At 51.4% G+C, this 24,671-nt stretch overlaps 1 protein-coding gene across 1 annotated transcript in view; it reads left to right on the forward strand.

Moving 5' to 3' along the window:
- The first annotated feature begins 588 nt into the window (after window positions 1–588).
- Window positions 589–24,671, forward strand: part of LOC146821354 (uncharacterized) — a 234,672-nt gene continuing 210,589 nt past the window's right edge. Inside the window, exon 1 of the mRNA XM_085612299.1 lies at window positions 589–758. Within this exon, the coding sequence (XP_085468425.1) occupies window positions 711–758 (48 nt within the window). The 5' untranslated portion in view covers window positions 589–710. The remainder of the gene's footprint in view (window positions 759–24,671) is intronic.

Raw genomic sequence — 24,671 nt, forward strand, 5'->3', positions numbered from 1 at the left:
TGAAAAAGTGATTGCCCAAGAGTGTACAATTTGTCCAAATAGGAGGCCAGGTTTAGATGAAAAGTATCCAAGTTCCTTGGTTTAAACAAATTCACTGAACCATGTACTGTGGCAGTTTGTGGTTACTGGGCATTATGGCTAAAACAAATTCACTGGACCAGTAGATGGGCAATACGTGTGGTAGTGACTCATATTTACCATTGGTTTCCAAACTTTAAGATTACATTTGGGTTCCAGAGTTTTTCATTTTCTAAGCTTGCGTGTCAAACGTTGCAGACTTACTCAAGGAGGGGGTAAGGGGATTAGAACTCAAACACAGTATGAATAGTAATCCTTCGATAAGCTCAATATCTGCCCGAATTATATCTTTAAGACAGTCTGATTAATTTAGATCGAAACCCACCCTACCAACACTGTTTGAGCTCTAAAACAGACCGCTTTGAAATTGCTTAACTAGTCCGCTCTCTAGTACCCACATACATGTACAACGTGCGCGTAGTTACAGTGAGTTTGCTGTCCGAAGCATCTCCTGGTGAGTAGTATCTGAAACACCGGGCATGCGCGGTGGTTTTCAAGGTGACAGCTCGTACTACAAATGTTTTCAGAGCACGTTCAGTGAGCTGCGCCTCAACCTGAGACCTTTGAAGTAGGCTGTTTTTTTCGCCTCCCACGTCCCAGCAGCAACCCGGGCACCGAACTTTAACCCGAAAATGGCTATGAAAGTCAATAAAGTAATGTCACATCAGTTTTCAGATAAGGTGAGTGACGAATTAAAACAGACTCTCCCTTCCAAGAGATTTCAGGGTTGTTGCAGGTTACTCTCCATTGCGCATCTAGTATTTACATTTTATTCAACGAGCTACCAATGAGTATAAACTAGACTTGCAAACAAAGTCTAATCCCTTTTAAACAAGTGTAAATCTTCTACCACTAAAGGCATTCGTGGTCTCTCTCGTCTCGAATACTGATTGGCTGCTATATTTGTGCCGCTCAAATCCTCTGACTGTTAACCATTTCCCAGGATTTGAAGAGGCCTAGTAGTGTCAGCGTTTAAGAGGGGAGGTCCTAATATCAACTCAGGTTAACATCGGCCATAATATTCTCAAACGTCAGCCTTGCTCAACAGATTCTGATGGGAAATAAGAACACAGAGGCCGATGCATACCTGTCAGCCTCTTGCTTAAAAAATTCGGCTGCAGTGAGGCATTTAAGAAGGTGACCCCATTAAACTCAATGAGAAGTTAACACTCTTTTGGAGGGTGATATAGGTTTGAAAAGCTGGCCACATCTTTAAAATCTGTTGAGGCATTTTGTTTGTGAGGCAGGTGAATAGAAGTAAATAACGGGTGACACCAGACAATTGTGAGTGGAGTGACAGGTAGACTGATATCCTTACAGACAGGTCATAGATTGTCTGTTCAAATTACACACTGACATTTTGAGACATGCCTGTCATTTAGCGATTCAACTCTGTACTCAACAGTCATAATCACTTTATTTGGTTACTAAAAACCATAAAAGTACACTACAAAAAATCTTATAAAAACAATATTAAAACAAATGCAAAGTTCATTTGGGATAAACTTATACACCATAAAAATGTAACCTGAAAAAACCCCCATCCTTTTGATGTTATAAATGAAGCATATATGTACTCTTATGTCCCAAATCCTGCCAAGATTAGGATTGTTGATACTTAACAGTACATCTGCTTTGGTGATGATGGCCATTCGCTCTTTGTCGACTAGAGCTTCATTGGAGGTGCAATGTGCTTTTGTCGATTTTCTAACATTGTTTTAGGTTATAAGGTGATCTGGAGAAGCCTTTATGACTTGGGACCTCAAGTAAATTAATTTGTATATTATATTATTTGAATTATGAGACTGGAGTGGGGTGTAGTGGCGTTGAAAGTAATAGTGCATAGTGTAGTAGCATACAGTGGGGTGGTGTAAAGTGTAAAAGCGCATGGTGTAGTTGCGTACAGTGGAGTTGGGCAGAGTTAAGTAGTGCAGACTGGAGTGGTGTATTGTGGGATGGGGTAGAGTGTAATAACATACAGTAGAGTGGGGTAGAGTGGAATACCACTCAGTAGAGTGACAAAGATTGAAGTTGTGTACAGTGTAATAGAGTGAGTTGGTGCAGAGTGGAAGAGTGTAGAGTAGAATAGCGTGTAGTGGCGTATAGTGAAGTAGTATATAGTGGAATAGCGTAGAGTGGTTGGTGTACAATAGAGTGGTGTACACTGAAATATCATATAGTGGAGTAGCGCACAATTCAGTCGCCTAAATTAAAGTGGTGTAGACTGGAGTGGTGTACACTGGAATGGGGTGTTAAAGCATACAGTGGAGTGGCGTGGCGTACAGTGGCGTGGAGTGTCGTCCAATGGAAAAGCGCAGAATGAAGTGGGTAGAGTGGAGTGGCATACAGTGGAATAGCATAGAGTGGAATAGTGTATACCGGAGTTGTGTAAGCAGGGTTGCATACACTGGAGTGGCATACACTGATGAGGCATAGAGTGGAGTTGCATACAGTGTAATAGCGCAGAGTGGACTAGCGTAGAGTGGAGTTGTGTATAGTGTAATAGCGTAGACCGGAGTGCTGTACAGTGGAGTGGTGTACAGTGGAATAGTGTATAGTGGATTGGTGTATAATGGGGTGGTGTAGACTGGAGTGGTGTGGGGTATAGTGTAATAGCATACAGTGGAGTGGAGCACATTGGAGTGGGGTCCAATCGAATAGCATAGAATAAAGTGGTGTAGAGTGAAGTGCCAAACCCCTGGATTGGCGTACAGTAGAGTAGCATACAGTTGAGTGGCATACAGTGTAATAGAGTCGAGTGGCATACAGTGGCGTCCAGTGGAGTGGCGTCCAGTTGAGTGACGTAGAGTAGAGGTGCGTACAGTGGTGTTGTGTACAGTGTAATAACGAAGAGTGAAGTCCCGTACAAAGGACAGGCGTACAGTGGAGAGGCGTAAAGTGGAATAGCATATAGTGGAGAGGCTACAGTGGCGTGGTATATGGATGTATGTGAAATTTAGCAGAAATTTAGCAGCAATATCGATTATGGTGTGCAGAGAAAGGCAAAACAGCCAATTGTGTTGCCTTGCGTTTCTCCACATGTACCAATCAATGCAGGGTCATGCTTGATGGCCTTGCATTCCTTTGTAAATCTGACTCAAGTATTGCATTGCCCAATGCAACACCATGCGTGACGCAAGGGTACTGCAACCCAATGATACAGCTAGGCCTTAGTTATATTTTGGGCCATGGTATACGTGGTAACTTTGCAGTATACCGTGGTAATGGCAGTTTTTAGAGAGTGAAAAGGCATCCATATTGTTTTTACTGCTCTTTGGTTGTGTTCAAAGATAGGGCCTTAGATATATGTAAATAGTAGGCCCCTACCTATTACCACCTTATTAAATTGCTAATAGGTAGGGACATGTATTAATTTATTTTTATATATTTGTTAATAGGTTTATGGCCATGGACCGCTGTAGTTTTTCCAACGTTTTTAGAAATTCCACGAAAGTACAGTGGTGACAAATATCACTAAGTTTAAATGTCTTATGTATTAAAAAATACTGACCCTACTTAACTGCAGTACCCAAAAAGCATCATCTCTGCACTATAATGTACAACTCTGCCAAATTTCATGTAAATCCATTCAACTGTTTTCAAGCTACACCAAATATATTAGTCTATGAAAAATGCATTGGTGGAAAAACGCATTTTGGGGCACCCTTTTATCAAGTAAGAAGCCCGCCGTCGCTGGACCTCCAGGGTATAATCCGGAAACAGTGTGACTCTACTGTTATCCACAGTGAAGGAGCCCATCGTTCTCGCCCTCTGCAACAGTAGGTCCCGGTCGCGGTAATGCAGGAGACGAGCAATCACCGGTCTCGGCGGTCTGCCCGGTTCGAGTGGCCTAGCCGGAACCCTATGGGCCTGCTCCAACGCATAGAATACAGACAGGCCCTCCGGAGCCACCACAGTTTTGAGCCATGTCTCTAAGTACGCCAGCGTGTCAGCCCCCTCCACTACTTCCGGAAGCCCCACCACGCGGATGTTGTTCCTCCGATTTCTACCTTCCGCATCATCTGCTCTGCGTTCCAAGGAGTTCACCCTCGCCGTGAGAGTGTGCAGCTGTTGGGCCGTATCTTTGTTAGCCGGGAGCAATTCCGCTATGCTAGCTTCGGCTTCCTTGACCCTCCCCGCCAGCTTCTTATGTTCGTCACGCAGGAGCCCCAGCCCAACCGCCACTGTAGTAATGTCCTGGTGGAGGGTAGCTTTAGTGTCTGTTATGGCTGCCAGGATTTCTTGAAGCTGCCGCTGTATAGGGTCTCCAGTGGCCACCTGCGATAAGTCAGTCGCCACTTCCTCAAAGTCCCGGCCCGTGTCAGCGTTCTTGGGCCTAGGTTTACCCATGGCGGCAAACCAGCGACCCAGGCTCTATCAGAGATGCCACCTGCCCGCAGTCCAAGAGTCCCCAGGCCGGGAAGTCTCCGCCGCACCTCTCTCCTCTTGCCACTCACCGTCAACAAGGAGGCCCCAGCTTCAAGTGTCCACAGATTCCCGCACGTCCTCACAGCCCTCACGCCTCACTGTCCAAGCTCAAAGGAGGGACCCCCGCATCGCCCACAGGCCACAGCCAGGCCGCACCAATCTTCGACCTGTAGTTAGGCCCAATAAAGCACGAGAACACAGGAAGCACTGGCCTAGGGCAACTGCAGCGCCAGCACTTCCGTATCCCCCAGTTCCGCCGAGCCAGTGACCCGCTCACCAACCTGCAAGGCTAAGCCGCCAGACCCAGGCACAGCACCAGTCGTTTAAAGCCCGGGAGGGCCTCAGCAGCAATATCCTCTCGCGAACCCAATAGGCACCGGCCCTCCAGCGTAGTGGGGAATCTCAGCCCCTTCGCGCTCCAGCACATGATCAGTTAAACGGACTGATAGGGATCCAAGAGCCGCTCACCTCAAGTGATCGCAAGTCCAATGGCCGCAGGTCAGTCCCCAAGGTCCAAGGGTCCATTGACCGTCAGTAGAAAAGTCTGCAGTTGCCCCGCAGGGGGAGACCACCAATCGGTCAGCGGCGCCGTGCTCCCTTCGCACATGTGCCCCTGTCCGTTCCGAATCACCACAGAGGGCCGCTCCCCTTCGCCACCACTCCTCTGCACAGGATACACCCCTCCAGTTGTGGGGAAAGCGCGAACGCCCAGTGCTCCAGGACGGCTGCCGCCGATCACCGCCTCCGGACGTCCTCTCCGGGAGCCGCCCCGCGGCGCATCTCGCAGCTCGCCCCCAATCACCACAACACAGTAGGGACTCCGCTAACCCCTGAAGGCCCCCAATGACAGCAGGGGCTTCTTTCACATGGGCCGATATCTCAGGCGCAGTCGGAGGTCGGCCCGGCTCCCAATCGCATCTCAGGTGAACGCAGGGCGTCCCGCTATGCCCCTCGTGACTCGTCCCTCGCCCAGGGTCCACACGATCACGGCTGCATCCTCCAGGTCCCAGGAGGCCCCAGATTGCAGCGGGCGCCTCCTCCACCCCAGCCGGACTCACAGGGGCAATCGAATCAGGATTCGCCGTTTCCGGGCAGTGTTCAGGCGGATGTAGGCCGCGTCCCCGACCTCGCGTGATCGCGGTCCTTCAGGCAGGCGGGTCCGGAGTCGCATCAGGCGGTACCAGGTCGATAACTAGATTCTCCCTTTCTCCGGGTACCCACGCCGCTTGGAGGTTCCCAGACGCTCTCTAATCACTATCGCAGGCATCAGTGGGAAGGTTATTTCAGGATTTTTGCGGCTGGACGGTCGGTAGCTGAAGAAGCTCACGTCCTGCCGGCCATGCTGCTTGGCCACGCCCCCCTTAAATTACACCACTGATGACATCATCCAGTGAGTGTGAGTGTTTTCTTAAAGTCTGAGTGTTAAACATGTATACCAATGTACTACAAAAGTTGAAATAGTATGCTTTCTGTACTGCTGAGTGATACTATTTCTAACATCTATTATATAAGTGGCTGTGTGACTGTGTGTATTCGTATGTGAGTGGGTGTCTGAGTGCCAGTATTGGTGTGTGAGTGGCTGGGTGTATAAGTAGGTATGTGAGTAGTGAGTGGCTGTGCGAGTGACTATATTGGTGAGTGAGTTGGTGTGTTAGTGGCTGTATTGGGTGAGTGAATGGCTGTGTGAGTGGCTTTATGGGTGGGCGAGTGTGTGTGTAAGTGACTATATGGGTAAGTGAGTGTTTCAATGGCTGCATGAGTGAGTGACTGGCTGTGTAAGTGGCTGTGTGGTGAGTGAGTGCCTGTTGGAGTGGATGTTTGATTAAGTAAGTTGGTGTGTGAATGGTTGTATTGTAGAGTGTCTATCTGCATCGATGCATGGGTGAGTGTGCAGATGTGTGAGTGCTTGTATGGATGTGTGAATGGGTATGTAAGTGGTTGAGTTGGTGTGTGAGTGAGTGTCTGAATGCTTCTATGGGTGAGTGAGTGGCTCTGTTTAGAGGCAGCATGGGTGAGTGAGTGGGTATGTTAGTGGATGTTTAGGTGAATAAGTGGGTGGGTGAGTGAATGTATGGGTGGGTGAGTGGGTGTATGAGTGGCTGTATGAGGGACTGAGTGGCTATATGAGTAACTATGAGTCAGTGGGTGTGTGAGTAGCTCTATGGATGATTGAGTGGTTGTGAGTACTTGTATGGGTCTGTGAGTGGTTATTTGAGTTATCTGGGAGTAGGAGTGGGTGTATGAGAGGTTTTTATGAGGGTGTGAGTGGGTGTGTGAGTTCTTTGGTGGATGATGTCATCAGTGATATCATTTGAGATGTCATCAGTGATGTCTTCAGTGATGTCACTGACCATGTCACGAGTGATGTAATATGTGAGGTCATAAGCAGTGCATTAAGTGGCGTAGGTTATAGTTAGCTCAGGTAACTATAAAGGCTGAATTCCTCTGGTTTTGAACAAATGAAATGTGAGCCTAAATATAACGCCCCAGTAACCTTTGTTTTTTCAGTGAGTTGCTAAGGTTTTCAAAATGTTACATTTTCTCAAAATAACTTTTCATTTTTTTTCTACAAATTGTTTCACTTTTTTGTGATTGTTTTTATTTTTATGTAGTATTTCAATAGCAGTCTTTTCAAGAATAATTCAGTGGTCTTAATGGTGTGTTTCTTAAAAATAATTTTTACAACTGTCTCTTCTTTCGAATACTTGTTTTGTTTATGGCTTATTTGTAAAAATATATAATATCATTCCAGAGGTTTTTTGCTTGTAAGTGTAATCTACTTTTTTTGTTTGATTTTTTCTGTATATATAACAATATATACATCTACATATGTTTTTTTTTTATTAAAGATTTTTTTATATTTCATAATACATTTCTAAACTGTTTTTTCAAATAAAAAGTATTGGTATTTTTTTGTTATCGAAAATACGTTGGTCTCTCTTTTTAAAAAATTGGTTTGAGTTCTGCAGTACTTCCACGGTTCCTGCGAGACACGCTAGTCAGCCACAATTCTATGGTTTTCTACTCCGATCGCGTGATCGCAACAAAACCGTAGTGCAGCAAGCGTGGATTCTCTGAAAATGTATAGAATTATATCCTTCCTATACACAGCACTATTTCAGATTTTGTCAATAGGGTAGACATATTAGCGTTGTACAATGTACGATAACATATTTTTTTTTTTTTTTTTTTTTTTGAAACCGTTTATTGCAGTTTATAGAAGTTACAGGTATGGGCCTACAACCACACGGCCGGCCGCTAGAGCATCAAAAGCATATTACATACATACAGCAAAAAACTTTCTCAGCGGTGCACAGTAGGAAGACAGGAGTGATCAATGGTGCAGGCCTCACAGCTCCATGCCCACAGTACGGTTCCATTTTCTTAAAGCAAAACAACGTGAACAAACCACAACCGCAAGGCAACCCTCGATCCAAAGTGACAACACGTGCTCCATAAGTGGGGGATCCAAACCAGCAGCAAAATTCTGAAGAGGGGGACGGGAGTAGATCAGGGACTGGGGGACCGCGCGCCCGCGGCCAAGGGAGGGGCGCCATCTAGGGAGACGGAGCCGGCGAGGCCGCCGGTAGCAGCGGCGGCTCACAAATACCCCCGCGGTAGGCGTTCCAGGGGCCCCAGAGTTTCATCCACGCCCCAGGCTTACCCCTCGCCACATACACCACCTTTTCACGAAACATACACCAATCCATATGCTCTTTCCAGGCCGACACCGCAGGGGGCCTCTGGGATCCCCACAATTGGGCAATATCACGCTTGGCTATCATGTATCCCAGAGTCACCCACCGCGCCTGCGGGACCGAGTAGTCATTTGGTTCCCAGACATTCAGCAAGCATCTCCTCGCTTCAGGCAGCAGCGCGACACGCGTAACCATTCGTAGAACCTCATGCACACCACGCCAGAATCGCTCCACCTTCGGGCACTCCCACAGTATATGCATGAAAGTCGCCAACGCACCACAGCCACGCTTACACATTCCATCACCGGCAAAACCCATACGTAAAAGCCTTGGCCCCGTCATGTAGACCCGGTGAAGGATCTTGAGCTGGACGAAACGAAGGCGAGCCGGGATGGCCACCTCTTTCGGAGAGGCCACCGCGGAGATCCAATCCTCGTCGTCCAGCTCCAGCCCGTCGGCAACCCAAGCCTCGCGGAGACTAGTCAGCAGACACGATCTATCGTTAATCAATTTTTTGTATATGAGGGAGATCGTGCTGTCCGGGACATGGCCATCTAGCACTCTGTCCTCCAGGGGGGAAGACTCCGGAATGGATGCAACATCCGGGAAGACGGAGCCCAGCGCATGGCGGACCTGTAGGTACCGAAAGTACTCACTGCCCTGCAGCTGAAACTCCGCCTGCAGCGTCTCAAAAGTTTTGAATCCCCCCCTCGTCCAGAGATCTCCCACCGTGCTGATTCCGATCGTGTCCCACTTCTCGAAGCCCTTCGACGTCCACAGGGAGCCCAACCTCTCAGATGCATACAGCGGAGACGCTCGGGTCAAACGGTCCTTCCACCCCATAGCTGCATTAGCCGCGTGCCAGACACGCACCATGACACGCGTCGGTCCCGTCAAACGGGAGTCGGGCGCGCCAGAGTAGAGCGCTCGATTATAATCGGCACCGGGCAGAAGCGTCCTGTCCATCTCAAATGCCGGGTTCAAGGCGGGCCCGTAAAGGCCATGATTAATTGCAGCTAGTTGGGAGGCCCAGTAATACCGTTTGATGTCCGGGAGGGCGACCCCTCCATCGTACCACGGGAGCGTCAATTTAGCCAGAGCAATACGCGGCCTCCCGTCCCAGAACAGGCGCCGCTGGAGGCCCTCCACCTCGCGAAAGTAGCGTGCCGGGACCAGGTCCATGGTATTCTGGAGGGCGTAGAGGAAGCGCGGCAGGGACATCATTTTAAATAAGGCCGCTCGGCCGAGCGGCGAGAGCGGCAGACGCCGCCAGCGCACCACGTCCTCCCTCAGACGCTGGAGGGGGGGCAGCAAGTTCCGCTCATAGCGGGCCTCCGGGTCAAGAGTGATATATATACCCAGGTACCGGAAACCCTGGGAGGCAATCTGGATCGGACAGTCCCGTGGCAAGACCGGGGCCTCCCCGGAGAGCACATAGACACAGGATTTCGCCCAGTTGATGACCAGGCCTGAGTTGCGACCGAAGGAGCGCAAAACATCAACCAGGACGATCAGTGACTTGCGCGGGGAGGCGAGATACAAAAGGATATCGTCAGCATAGAGGGACACGCGGTCCTCATGCTCGGGGGTCCAGCGGAGACCACGGATAGAAGGGTGCCACCGCAACCACTCCGCCAGGGGCTCCATGGCCAGGGCGAACAGGAGAGGCGACAGGGGACAACCCTGTCGCGTGCCCCGTCCCAGCGCGAATGGGGCAGATACTCGCCCATTCACCACCACCTGCGCCAACGGGCCCGAATATAGCAATTTGACCCAGCTGACGAAACCCGGGCCGAACCCAAACTTCGCCAGCATCGCCCAAACATATGGCCATTCGAGCGTATCAAACGCCATGGTGGCGTCCAAGGACGCCAAGATGGCCGGCTCCCGCACAAATGGGACACGCGCGAGCACCCCGTGTAAGCGCCGCAGATTAAGCGCCGTGTTGCGGTGTGGTATAAAGCCCGATTGGTCTTGGTGGACCAAATCGCCCACCACGCCAACCAACCGGTTGGCCAACACCTTGGCGAGGATTTTGGGCTCCGCGTTCAGAAGCGAAATCGGCCTATAGGATGTGACCCGCTCACGGGGCTTCCCCTCCTTATGGATCACCACAATTGTAGCCAGACGCTGGTCCGGCGGGAGGGAGCCCTGCGAGTGGGCCGCAAGGAACATCGCGCGCAGGTGGGGCGCCAACACATCCGGGCGTAGCTTGTATAGCTCAATGGGAATACCATTGGGGCCCATGGCCTTGCCGGATGCAACCGAGCGAATAGCCGAGGCAATTTCGTCCGAGGTGGGCGGGGCATCCAGCGAATCCCTGTCCTCCACCGTAAGGGAGGGCAGTGCGATGTCCCGAAGCAAGGCATGGGAATCTTCCTCCGAGCAGGGAGAAACCGGGGAGTAGACTTCGCGGAAATAATCCGCGAAGCAGGAGACAATGGCTTCCGGCTCAGTGACGCACACACCATCCACGCTCTCAATCAAAGGCACCACGCGGCTCGCTCTTTCCCTCTTGTCCAACCACGCAATCAATTTGCCAGCCTTGTCACCCACATCATACAATCGCCCCTGCTGCTCTCTACTGAGGCCCCTGGCCGCCTCCGTGACGAGGGCCCGATAGGCCGCCTGCTTTAAGTGCAAAACATGCAACTTGGCGTCTGTTACCCCGCTCCCCAGGTCACCCTCCAGTTCTGCAATCTCGGCCTCAACCCGGGTCACCTCCTCCCGCTCGCGCCGCCGGGCATTGGAAATAAAGGAGAGAGCCTCCCCTCTAAGAACCACCTTGAAAGCCTCCCACAGGGAGATGGCAGACGGGACCGACCCCACATTCTCATCGAAATAGCGCTGTAAGGCTTTGATCAAGTCGGCACGAATGGTGGGGTCGCGCAAATACCATGCATTGATCGGGGCCACTCTGCCATCCCCCCTCGGGAAGACATCGAAATGCAACAACAATGGGGAGTGGTCTGAGATACCCCGTGCCAAATGGCGCACCTCCCCCACCCTCCCTGCCTGGGCCGCCGGGACAAGGATGTAATCAAGCCGCGAGAGGCTACCATGGGCCCCCGAGTGGAAGGTGTACTGTTGCAATACGGGATGCTTTAAGCGCCAGCAATCCACCAGGCCCAGCGTGTCTAAAAGGCCGGGCAGCCACGCCTGTGCCCGGGGGAGGTCCCTAGGGGGATGGCGATCCATAGACCCAGAGGCAACCGCGTTAAAGTCCCCTCCAACCACCAACAGGCCACCCGGAAGGTCCAGAAGGAGGCGCCCCAGGTCCGCAAATGTAGTGGCTTGTAACCCAGGCGGGACGTACACTGATATAAAGATAAACACTCTACCCTCCATTCGTCCCACCAGAACAGTGTAACGTCCCCTCTCATCATGGCGCACCTCGTCAATCTCCAACGGGAGCGAGTTCTTGACCATAATACCCACCCCCCGCGAGCCCGAAGTGAAGCCGGAGTGGGCCGCCAAACGATATCCCCGCCGATTCATTGCATGAAAGGTGTTACCTATAAGGTGTGTCTCCTGCAGGAAGACAACATCTGGAGAAATACGTTTTAAATACTGCAGGACCACACCACGCTTAATCCTATCCCCCAGGCCGTTAACATTCCATGACAACACAATCAAATCCCTACCCCCCATCATACGTCAAAACAATCGGTCGCCCCCCACCGAGCATCTTAAAAACAACAAAACGGTTGCGGGTTTGCCCTGCGGTGCTAACAAACAACACACCCCCCCCACCCCCCGGTCCCAACAGAACTCCCCCCTCCCTGCACCCCTGCATGAGCCCAGACAGCCCCCCCAAAGTGCAGTGTGCCTGTCGCCCCATAGCTAAGTACTAACTAGTCCCCCCGAGGAGGAGGGAAGCCCCCAGCAGACCCCACCCGACCTCCATGGGAGGGGAACATACGAAAGCAATATATGGTAAAGGAACAATATCCAGAGCAAGGCCTATACAGTCACCCCTCAATTCTGATCCGGCGGGCCCTCCCCGCCAGCCGCGCCCCCCCCACCCCGATCTCCAGGCAAAGTATCTAACCAGTCCCCAGCCACCTCGGGCCGGTCGAAGAAGTGCGTACGGCCATCCACCTCCACCCTCAGCTTAGCCGGAAAGAGCATTGAGTACTTGAGGTTTAGGTCCCTTAGGCGACGTTTAATACCAAGAAAGCTCTGTCGCTGCTTCTGGACCGCCGGAGTAAAGTCTGGGTAGAAGTGTACATCCATGTTGTCCAGCCTGACCGGTCCCTGTTGCCTGGAGGTCTGGAGGATGGCGTCTCTGTCCCGGAAATTAAAAATCCGGGCAATAATAGGCCGCGGCGGGGCACCGGTCTTAGGGCGGCCCCCAGGGACCCGGTGAGCACGCTCCACCGCAAAAAGCTTACTCAGCCCCCGGGGCTGGAGATGGGTCAGGATCAGTTCTTCCACGAAGAGATCTGCCGCCTCCGCCTCTCGGCCCTCCGGCACACCAATAATGCGAACATTGTTCCTCCGGGCCCGACCCTCGGAATCCTCCAGTCGCCGGTCCATCAGGGCGCTCGCCTGGCCAAGCCGGCGCACCTCCTTCTGGAGGGCCACCACGTCCGTAGTGAGGCTCGTTGTGGTGTGGGCCAGGGAGTCAACTCGGTCGTTCGTTTTTGACAAGTCTGCCCTCACAAGGCCCACATCCACCAGGACCGAGTCAATTTTTTGCGCCAAGGTATCGAAACGCTGGTCCACTGAGGCCTTCATCTCTGCGATGGCGCCCATGACGTCCCGGAGGGTCAGATCCACCGGTTGGGCAGGCGCCTCCGTCGGGCCCACCAGGGATGACCGCGATGTCTCCGGAGAACCCTTCTGGAGCGTATAGCGATCCATACTATTGGCCTGGTGCGCCGTGCCACGGCGGGTTGTCTTCATCTTCGCCCGGTCGCCATCTTGTTTGGTGGACATGCTGGCCCTTCCACCGTCGTACCAAGATCTCCAAACGGGCCGCCACACCAAATCACGGGTGTCAGGGGGGGGGGCGGGGGCGACCACCGGGCCGCGGGTCAACCCACCGCCGGCGGGTCAGCCGGGCACCTGGACAAGGCAACACCACCGCACCCCGCTCCGCAGCCCGACCCCGCCTGAGGCAAGGAGGGCGCAAAAGCGAAAGTGAAAGTGCGGGGTACGCGAGTCGCCCAGCCCCGCTCGCCGCTGTTATTCACTTCGTCCCCGGATCGCCCCACTACTCCAATCCGGGGGGCCCGCGAGGAGAAGGCCGCAACCTTCAATCGATGCTCCCACCGGTGTTCGGGGTCCGATTCGAGCCCAAAAAACGGGTGGCGCCTCAGCTCGGGTTCACCGACACAGTCCCCTCAACAAGGACAGGATATCGGCAGGATTAATTCAGGAGGTCGCGGAGGTCCTCGGGAGCCTCGCACCTACGCGGCCATCTTGGTTGCGCGCTAGGCTCCTCCCCCTACGATAACATATTTATTCTTATGTAGAACTCCCTCAAATTGCTGTTTTACTGCACCGCAAATTTGATGATCGGCACTGTGGTTCCACGCATTTACACAGCGAAGCATGCTCATTTCATTGGTCAGTTAGGTACCGCACCTTTTTGTGAGTGAAACCCCACCCAGCAGATTTCATTTGTATTAGAATACCGATTGCTTACTACTGCGTTTGGACCTGGGGTGTCTTGGGGTATATATGAGTAAGTGTGTGAGTGTGATTGGGAATCCATTAGTGTATCTATGGGTGTATTAGTGAGTCCTAGGGTGTTTGGGGTGTGTATTGTTTTATTTTAATTTTTTTATGAGTAATGGTGTGACTGTGTTAGTAAATGGATGTGTGTCCATGGGTGTGTCAGTGTATGTATGAGTGAGTCGTCCTAGAGTGTCTAAGGGTGTGTAGGAATGAGTGGATGAATTTATCAGAGAACGCATCAGTGTGTCCATAAGTGTATCAGTGTATGTAACAGTAATCCAAGGGTGACTCTGAGGGTGTATGAGTGAATGTGTGACTGTTAGTTAATGCATGAATGTGTCCATGAGTGTGTCGGTGTATGTATTAGTGAGTCCTAGGGTGTCTCATGGTGTTTATGAGTTAGGGTGTGGGTGTGTTAGTGAATGGATTGTTGTGTCCATGGGTATGTATCAATGTATGTATCAGTTAGTCCAGGGTGTCTAGGGTGTGTAACTGTGTGAATGTTAGTGAGTGGATTGCTGTGCTCATGGGTGTGTCAGTGTATGTATCGGTGAGTAACAGAGTGTCTCAGTGTGTGTATGAGTGGGTGATTTTGTCAGTGAATGAATGAGTGCTAGGGTGTCTCCTAGTGTGTACGTGTGCGAGTGAGTCAGTTAATGTATCAGTGTGTCAATGGGTATGTAAGTGAGTCCTAGAGTGTCTCAGAGTATGTATGAGTGAGTGTGTGAGCATGCTAGTGAATCCATGGAGGCGTGGCTACGGCGGCAATGGCTGCGGACGTGTCGGTGTAAGGCTCTGCCGGATGCTCCCCTTGCCAGGAACAAAGCTCCGTCTACAACGCTCCGGTGGACCCCAGAACGAACTGGAGCCTGTGCGGGAACATCCTGCACCTCCGCTGAAGTCACTGCCCCGCCCGGACCGCCGCACCGAGGCTGCCCCGTGAGTGACCTGCCAGGCTGGGGGATACTGAACGGGCGAGGCGGAGTACGGGAGCCCGCGGCTGGTCCCCGCCCACAAAGCCGCGACTCGTGGGCAGCTCAAGGATGACTGGGATTGGGGACATCTGCTACGGCCCCCCCCCCCATCGGCGAGGGCTCTGATGGCAGAATTAGGGAGCCAACACAGCAATTGAGGAACAGGCCTAGGACCTCTGGCTGTCCCGCGCCGGAGCTCTTCCTACGAGCGGCGGGCCCGGAATAGACAGGCGACATTAAACGGGGACTGCCCGAACTGGTGCCGCCTTCGCCTCGCTGGAAACGCTGAGGCGCTGTTGCCCATTTGTGTCGTAGCTGCTTCTGCATGCCCGGGAGCCCGACTGGGGTTGCTGGGTGCCTTCGGCGGGAGCAGGCTTTGCTGGATGCAGCGGTGGGGGCTGCCTCTCCTACGCCACTCGCAGCGCCCTTCCTAGTGCGAGGCGCTAGAATTGTCGTGCCGGCCACAGAAGGCTGAGGGAAAGAGACCCTTGTAGTCATCCTTGAGGAGCCCCCCCCCGCTGCCATCGGGGGGGGGGGGTATGATCTCTACGAATTGGCCACAGGCGAAGTGGTGAAAACTGGCTGGCCTGTGGCCTGCTGCACACGTTGGGATCGGAGAGGCCGCGCGCTCAGCGGGGGACAACATGGTGGCGCGCCGCCCTTGAGGCTATTGAAGGCGGCACAGCCGCGAAGGAGGAGCAGCGGTTGACGCGGGGATGGCTGCTGCCCGGTCGTCTGGTGCCCTATCGGAGACCCTGGTTGGATGCCCTGCCTGCTGCCGCTGCTGAGATCCGAGCCTGTCTACTGCTGGGCGCACTGAAGGCGGGGAACTGAGTGTGGCGAATATATTGGGGGGGGGGGGAAATCCCTGAGTTGCAGTGATCTCGGCAGAAGTGAGACCGGGATATTCGTGAGGCTACCGCTGGAATCCGTGACCCCCCGACCTTTGAGGCGGCAGAGCTGGAGACGTGTTGCCCGGACTGACCTTTGGCAAGTCCCCTGATTTTCTGGAGCTGCCGTCTGTGCGCTGTTGAAGATACCCACAACGCCGGGGGGCTGTGAGAAGACCTGCGTGGGCGGCGATGGCGCTGGAATGAGGTGACCTACTGCGTATATGGCCCACCAATAGGATGTGTCCTGTCTGAGATCTGGGGATTGTGGATGGCCTCCTGAGAGTCATTGACTTGATCGGCTGAGTGGCCCCTGGTGAAAGATCGGCAGGATCAATTGGCCAGCGGAGCAGCATAATTCGCTTCACATATACTGTGGACTGTAATACCAGCCGAGTTGGAGGGACAGTACGGTGAGACCACATCAGGTGTAGGATTACCGGGGTGCGCTACCGCTGCGGCTGATGTCGGGAGGCACCCGGGCACGGACCGGAGCGGGGGGCGCGCAGACTCTGCCGCCGTCACCTAAGTCCAAGATGGCGAAGCAGGGACACCCGGATCAGACGGTGAACAAACTGGATGCGGTACTCGCGGCAGTGGAACGGTTGGAAGAAACTATGGCTCAGACCCGAACCTCCTTGGAATCTAAAATAGACAAGGTGGCCATAGACCTCACCCACTTACATGTGGATCACCGGAAATTGACGGATCGCGCCACAGCCGTGGAATCCACGCTCTCTGAAGTCAAACCACAGGTGATGCAGTCCGATAAGCATATACAGGAATTGCTGCGCCGGGTGGAATTCCTGGAGAGCAGAGCCGAAGACTCCGAAGGTCGAGCGCGACGCAACAATGTACGAATGGTGGGGGTTCCGGAACGCTGGGAAGGGAGAAAGCCGGCGTTGCGTGTGGAGGCTTGGCTCAGGGAGCTGTTGCCAGAGGGATCTCTTTCACCGCACTTCGTCATAGAACGTGCTCATAGGGTTCCGGCGAGGCCCCCCCCTGCGGGATCGGGTTCGTGGCCCCTGCTTCTTCGAGTACTAAATTATCGAGATCGTGACTCCATATTGCAGGAGGCCCGGAAGCTACAGGAGATCCAAATTGACAATCATAAAATAATGTTCTTTCCGGATTATACTATACGTGTGCAGCGGCAGCAACTTTCATTTCTGGCAGTGAAACGACGTCTCCGGCAAAAGGAATTGAAGTACTCCCGGCCCGCCTGCGAGTGGTCGCCAACGACAAAACACACTTTTTTGATACACCCGAGGAGGCGGGGGACTGGTTGGACGCATTTGCGGGAGGGGGTCTCGAGATGGCGATGCAGCGGCGCAGCAGCCAAAACGGAGGGATCCGCTTTGTCGCCGCAGAGGTGACCGCAGGCCCAAGGGAAGAAGGGGGCCAATGCCACCGCCAATGGGGCCCCTCCTAGAGTTGATTCTGTGTGGACAGAGAGACGCCCTGCAGGCGGCGGCGGAGATCGGCGGCTCGATGACAGTGGGTAGTGTATCTGGCTCCAGTCAGAGGGATTTATCCAGCGATGATGAACAGATATATGTAATACCGGATTCGCAGGACTCAGTTGAACAACTGGATGTCACCCCACAGATGGCGGATCTCCTTATCTGAACATTACAGAACTCAGCCTGCAGCTGATAAGTGCGTTGAGGTATCTGGGGGACTCGATGGGGGTAAGCCAGGAAATGGAATGTGAGTCATTGTAAGGGGAGGCGCGGGGGCCTGGGCTGGTCTGTTTGCGGGGATTGTTGGTGCGGAGGTGAATGGGGCTCCACTGGGTTTAGAACATACACAACAGCGGTGGAGGGCAAATGCATGGACGCCCCCACTAGAGGAGTGCCTCTGTGAGATAGTAGGTGGCCTGCTTTGATCCCGTGGCTAATTTGCCGGCTGCCGGGGAGCCTCTGGGGGAACAGAAGTAAATACTGTGGACAATCCAGTAGAGTACCACGACGTGCACCCCCCTGGATTGATTTGACTGTTATTTCTAATCGGACGTTTGGGCGATTGCCGTTTGCATTTTTGCCCTTCTGGTATTAGTAATGTTTGCATTTTTATGTAATTGTGTTCTTTATATGATGTCGAAGGTTCTGTGTGGAACTGCGCAATGTCTCCATCAGGCGAGAAAATTTAGTGTGCAGGCTGGGGAGCGGCGAATACTGTTGTGCTTCTTGTGGGAGTTGGTGGGGCTGCTACTAGAGCATGCTAGCTGGACATGTCGTAGGGGTTATGTCTACAGTTAAGATAGGTACGTGGAATGTGAGGGGGCTGCACACACCATCACGTAGATATCAGAATTATTCATACCTTACCAGACATCACGTGCAAATAGCTTTATTGCAGGAAACGCACATGACTACAGCGGAGACACAACGATTGCATCGCCGATGGCGAGGGCAGTTATTTGCTACGGGGTATTCAGCTTATGCGTGAGGTGCGTTAATATGGGTGAGATCGGGGGTTCCTCTTCAAGTTACGCAGTCACTGATAGACCCGGAGGGGCGATATGTGATACTTAAGGGTACACTGGATGGCCGAGATATAGTGATTGCATCGCTATATGCCCCAAACACAGAGCAGGCAGCATTTTTTGATAAGATATCACATCTCCTGGCACAATGGCATGACACCCCAATGTTATTAGGGGGCGATTACAACAGTGTGCTTGACATCTCACTTGATCGTTCATTCCCGCCCCTCCCAGGCACCAGCACACATCTGGCCATGAAGGCACTGACTAATTGGGCAACGCAGTGGCGTCTGACAGACGCTTGGAGGCACCAGCACCCCAGGACAGGATATACTCCTATTATTCTGAGGCTCATGACTTACATGTACGCCTCGATAGATACATGCTCACAGATACATTACTCCCTCACATATCGGCGACTTACTACATGGGCAGGACACACTCCGACCACAATCCACATATAATAGAGCTACTCTGGGAACAAACACGCCCACCAGTTCCGACCTGGCGATTACAGCCGGACCTGTTATTAGATGCACCTTTCCGTAATCTGTTAGTGGCTACGATCGCACAATACTTCGAGGATAATACCGGCACGGCCACGACCCCTCAAATAGAGTGGGATGCATTCAAAGTTGTTGTCAGGGGGAGTTGCCTGGGAGCACAGGCGGGCATGCGGAGGCAACTGGAGGCGGATCTGACACGACTGGAAAATGTATTCCTCGGAGAGGAGGATACAGCGCTGGCAGGTAACATGGTGCTACTAGAAGACCTCAGGGTAGAACACTTGGGATTGCTGGATCGGCTCCGTAACTTAAACTACGCGGCACACTCTGCACGCACACACCATATGGGTGATAAGCCGGGTAGATTGCTGATGTGGCTGATACACCTCTGACGGCACTACAAACAATACAAGGGGTGGAAGTGTATGGCCAGGAAGACATAGATAGCGCCTTTGTGGAACACTACGCTGCAGTGTATAGGCCCTACTCGGTAGCCACGGCCGCCGAAGTACAGGACTTCCTATCAACTGCAACCCTGCCGCAGCTAACAGATCAGCAGAGAGAGGACTTGAGCGCCCCTCTACAATCGGATGAAATAAGAGATAGCATTTATGCACTATCCAATGGCAAAACACCAGGCCCAGACGGACTGCCGGCCGAGTTTTACAAGGCATACTCGGACGTGCTAATACCAGAACTGCTGCGTGTGTATGGGGCGACACTGGACTGTGCGACTCTCACACCCACACAAAATGAGGCCACGCTGGTCTCATTACTAAAACCTGGCAGAAACCCGGTAGCACTAGGCTCATATCGCCCGTTAGCTCTGTTAAACACAGACTACAAGATCTTGGCCTCCACTTTTGCTAGACGTATAGCTCCGTTTGTGCCGTCTCTGCTACATGAGGATCAGAACGGGTTTGTTCCTAATAGAAGCACTTCATATAATATCCGCAGGCTGTTTAGAGTTCAGAGGTATGCAGCGGGGACCTGGCCTCGATCCGGATGCCTGATATTAGATCTGGAAAAGGCATTTGACTCGTTGGAATGGCCTTATCTAGCAGCGGTCCTGCGCAAATTCGATCTAGGTGATGAATATCTACAGTTGGTGCAATTGTTGTACCAACGCCCAACAGTGAGAGTTCGTACGGGCAAGCTGATGTCGGAGGAGATTAGGGTGAGACGAGGCACTAGGCAGGGATGCCCCCAGTCGCCACTGCTCTTTTCCCTAGCTATGGAGCCATTGGCCGCTCTCCTTCATGGGGATGGCGAGGATTGGGGCATCCCTTTAAACGACGGAGTACACGCGGTATCACTATATGCCGATGATCTGTTATTATACATAAGAGACTTACACACTGTACCGCTGGGGATCTCAGCACTATTTAGTAGCTTTGAGGCAATATCAGGTCTTAGGGTAAACTGGGCCAAGTCGGGCGCCTATTCTTTCTGCGCAGATGTGGCAGAGGTAGATATAGTAATTAATGGGACTGCACTAAATTGGTATCCAACCATGTTCCGGTACCTAGGTGTATATATATATCGATCCCCAAGAGATTTGCTGGAAGGTAATCTAGTTAGAGCCATTTCCTCTATCAAAACGCAGATGCAATTCTGGAGGACGCCGCAGCTGAATGTGATGAGCCGCGTCACCTTGACGAAAATGATAGTGCTGCCTAGGCTCCTGTACCACTTTGCGAATCTCCCTGTATATGTACCGGTTCGGTTATTTAGAGAACTGGAGGGGTTAATCCGGGGCCTGATTTGGAACGCAGGGCGCCCCCGCATTGTGCTGCAGAAACTGTACGCGCCCCCGGAAAGTGGGGGGTTGGCAGTGCCCAACCTGGAACTTTACTACTTGGCCGCGCAATTGCAATGGGTGACGAAGTGGCTAAGTGGGAAAAACCTCATGGACACTGCGACAGACACAGAAACCTGGACGCAAAATCAGATCTGCAGACTGTTTCACCCTATGGCAAACATTCCCCGACCAACGCAAATACACATTGAACTGGCGCATAGATGTTACAAGAGGAGCCTTTACTTAACGAAAGCCACACTTCCATATGCACCAACATTACCTCTACTGGGGACACCTAGGGGTAGAGAATACATAGCTGACGCAACATTAATGCCTTGGCTGGAGGCAGGAGTAGAAACACTTGGGGATTTGTATATGGAAGGCACACTGATGACGTTTGAGGCACTAACGACAGATACTGGACTGCCGGGGGGCCAATTCCTCACGCATGCAACCATCAAACGGACGCTTGCTCTAGCGTGGGGTGACATTACACAAGAACCGCCAACGCATCTATTACTGCAGTATTTGCATGTGATGGGAGAGGGGTCGCATATAATTCACTGGTTGGTGCAGGCCCTTCGTAGCCATACAGGGACGCGGTTACACAGGCTTCGGGCTAGCTGGACAGGAGATCGAAGCCGCCCCTGGACGGACAAGGAATGGGAGCGGGTGCTGGCCAGCGCCACCCATGTCCCACGTAACTCAAGATTCAAGTTAATACAGACATACATACTAAATAGGGCATATCTATCCCCAGATAAAATATTTTTTTTTTTTTTTTTGTTTTATAAAAAATGTTATTGAACAATAATTCGGTTACAAGCGCGGGCCTACAACCACCAGGGCCGGCCGCTAGGTACAGAATGAAATATACATTTATCAAGGCTGCAGTCAGTTCCCGGGGCTCAGCCCCGTAGTGGCTCCGGATAGTTCTAAAGGAACAGGAGACTTAAGTCCAACAAACACAAAAACTAAAAGAAAAACAAAAGGCGAGGCATAAGGGCAAACAGTGCGGGTCAGGCTTCCTCCGGGGAACTCCAGTTCAGACCATTAAGCAGCCGGCAAAAGGAAGGAGTACCGGGAGGCTGGGGATGGGGGGGGGGTCAAGGGAGATGAACGTCCATATGTAGTTATTCCAAAAGGTGCCAGGAACCGTCAAGGGTCATATCCCCAGATAAAATTAATAGGTATTTTAATGTTAATACCTCCGAATGCCCGCGGTGCCGTCTCCAGGATGCCAACCTGCTACATATGCTGTGGTCTTGCCCCAGGCTCCACACCTACGGGCGTGCGATATTAGCAACGCTCACTACATGCAGAAGCACAGAAGTGCAAGATAACTGGGAAGTTTGTATTCTGGGGCTCTATAGAAGACATAAAACACATAGAGCAAGTTTCCGATTCCAGGACCTGGGACTCATAACGGCGAAAAGACTCATAACCAAAAGATGGAAACATAAGGAACCGCCAGAGATATCGCACTGGAGGAAGTCGTTAGAGGTGTGGGCGCAGGCGGAGAGCACCACCCTACACAGAGAGGAGACAGCGGGGTTGAGAAAGCACCCCATTGCACAGGCTTGGGATGACATGCTCAAAAAGCTAATGTGCTCCGATATTACGCAACAGCCGACGCCCGCACAACAGGGGGGGCCTAACGCTTGATACGCCACCAAATAGCAGAGGAGGCCCTGCACCTATATGCTACCTCACCCAGACTGACTGACACAGACCGACACCTTGCATTCCCTAAGTATATTAAATGTAAGTGGACATGGCCCTGACAGCTATACACCTAGAACAATAGTGGTGGCAGCCCACACTCCCCAATAGCATATCAATAGAGACACGGCTATTTATAGATGGTAGACGCACCAATTACTTCGTACATCACTAGAGCACATTGACATCATTTATTAGTTGAGTTTTATTGTTAGATGTTGGAAAATATTTCTTTTTCCTTTTATGTGTTGAATATTATAAGACACACAAACAAAAATAATAAGCGACCAGAGGGGACATCTCAGGGCATATATAGCTCTAGCTGTGGTAGGACTGTTTCGAGATATACCTTAACGGCTGAGCTTTGCAAAGCACGGTCTTCTCAGGCAAGAGCGGAATATTTCCTGTTTATTATAACAGGTGAAACCCCGAAACTGGTCCTAGGATGCTTGTTTCCGGTCCACGGAGGACCTGGCTTGGTAGTTCGGGCTGGACTGTTCCCATGAGGCACAGGGTCAAGACTGATTTGCATATGGCCAGGTATAAACTGGGGTGGCATGGTGAGCAAAAGAATGATGGATTTAACCCAGATCTCTTGACTGGGGGTGAATGTTTTGATTTGTTCTGCATTCTGTCCATCAATTGTGTGTCTTTTGCTTTCTCGCCCTAAGTGCGCCAGGCATGCCCAGACGTGGGCCCTGGGCTCACTGTGCCACTGGAATCAAGCTATCCTGGCTGATGAGGGGTGAAACCCCGAAACTAGTCCTAGGATGCTTGTTTCCCGTCCAGGGAGGACCTGGCTTGGCAATTCGGGCTGGATTGTTCCCATGAGGCACAGGGTCAAGACTGATTTGCATATGGCCAGGTCTAAACTGGGGTGGCAAGGTGAGCAAAAGAATGATGGATTTAACCCAGATCTCTTGACTGGGGGAGAATGTTTTGATTTGTTTTGCATTCCGTCCATCACTTGTGTGTCTTTTGCTTTCTCGCACTAAGTGCGCCAGGTATGCCCAGACGTGTGTCCTGGGCTCACTGTGCCACTGGAATCAAGCTATCCTGGCTGATGAGGGGTGAAACCCCGAAACTGGTCCTAGGATGCTTGTTTCCCGTCCACGGAGGACCTGGCTTGGCAGTTCATGCTGGACTGTTCCCATGAGGCACAGGGTCAAGACTGATTTGCATATGGCCAGGTCTAAACTGGAGTGGCATGGTGAGCAAAAGAATGATGGATTTAACCCAGATCTCTTGACGGGGTGAATGTTTTGATTTGTTCTGCATTCTGTCCATCAATTGTGTGTCTTTTGCTTTCTCGCCCAGGGTGTGTATGAGCAACTGTTTGAATGTTAGTGGATTGATTGGTGTGTCAGTGTATATAACAGTTAGTCCCAAAGTGCTTATGAGTTAGTCAGTGATTTTGTCAGAAAACCCATCAGAGTGTCCATGGGTGTGGTAGTGTATGTATTAGTGAGACCTAGGGTCTGTCAGAGTGTTTATCACTGAGTGAGTGAGTATGTCAGTTAATGCATCAGTGGGTACCTGGGTGTATCTGTGTATGTATTAGTGAGTCCCAGGGTGTGCCAGTGTGTGTACAAGTGAGTGGGTGAGTGAATGCATCAGTGTTCCTAAGGGTATGTTAGTGTAATCATTAGTGAGTCCTACAGCGTTTGTTGGTGTATCTATTTATATGTTTTACAACAATTATATACAGAATTAATTACCACAATATCTAAAAAAAATGTATCAATTGATTTGTTATAAAAGAGAGAAAACTGAAATATGTTATTGTAACATATTTAAAAGTTTGAGAGTAAAGTTCAAATATCTGAAAAATAAATATTTATGTTAACATAAAAGCAGTACACAACTGTAACACTGTATAACACATATATATTTGTTTAAGCATATCATTTTCAGTTTTTTACTGTTCTCAACTTTTATGCTTGTACCTCATACACAATGTACTGTATAAATAATCATCTATGAGCAGTGGGGAAAAACAATCATGTAGACTGTAGAAAAAAACAGAACTACACAGTAATACACTACAAATAAGTCCATTCATGCATCATACTCACTCCAAACACTTAAAAAAGTTATTCTAGCTAAAGGTACTCAACTAAGTGGCGAGGGTGCGGAACAGTACAGGATTCCGCATTGAGGAGGTGCCTTTACAATGCTTGGTGGGCCACATTAAGAAACAGAGGAAGCGAAAAATGGCCTACAAGTTGCTACAACTGATATAAGTTCTATCAAAGTGCAGGATGGCTGTCACTTGGATCGGGCAGAGAGGCCCAGACATAACAACATGACTTAGGGGCATACGCGAGTGGATTTTAGCAGAAGAAGCTCATATGAAAATAAACTGTAGGGATGATAAGCTGCAGGCAGATCTGACAGAGTG

The sequence above is a fragment of the Triturus cristatus genome, chromosome 6 (genome assembly GCF_964204655.1).
Source record: "Triturus cristatus chromosome 6, aTriCri1.1, whole genome shotgun sequence".
In the NCBI taxonomy this organism is placed as follows: Eukaryota; Metazoa; Chordata; class Amphibia; order Caudata; family Salamandridae; genus Triturus; species Triturus cristatus.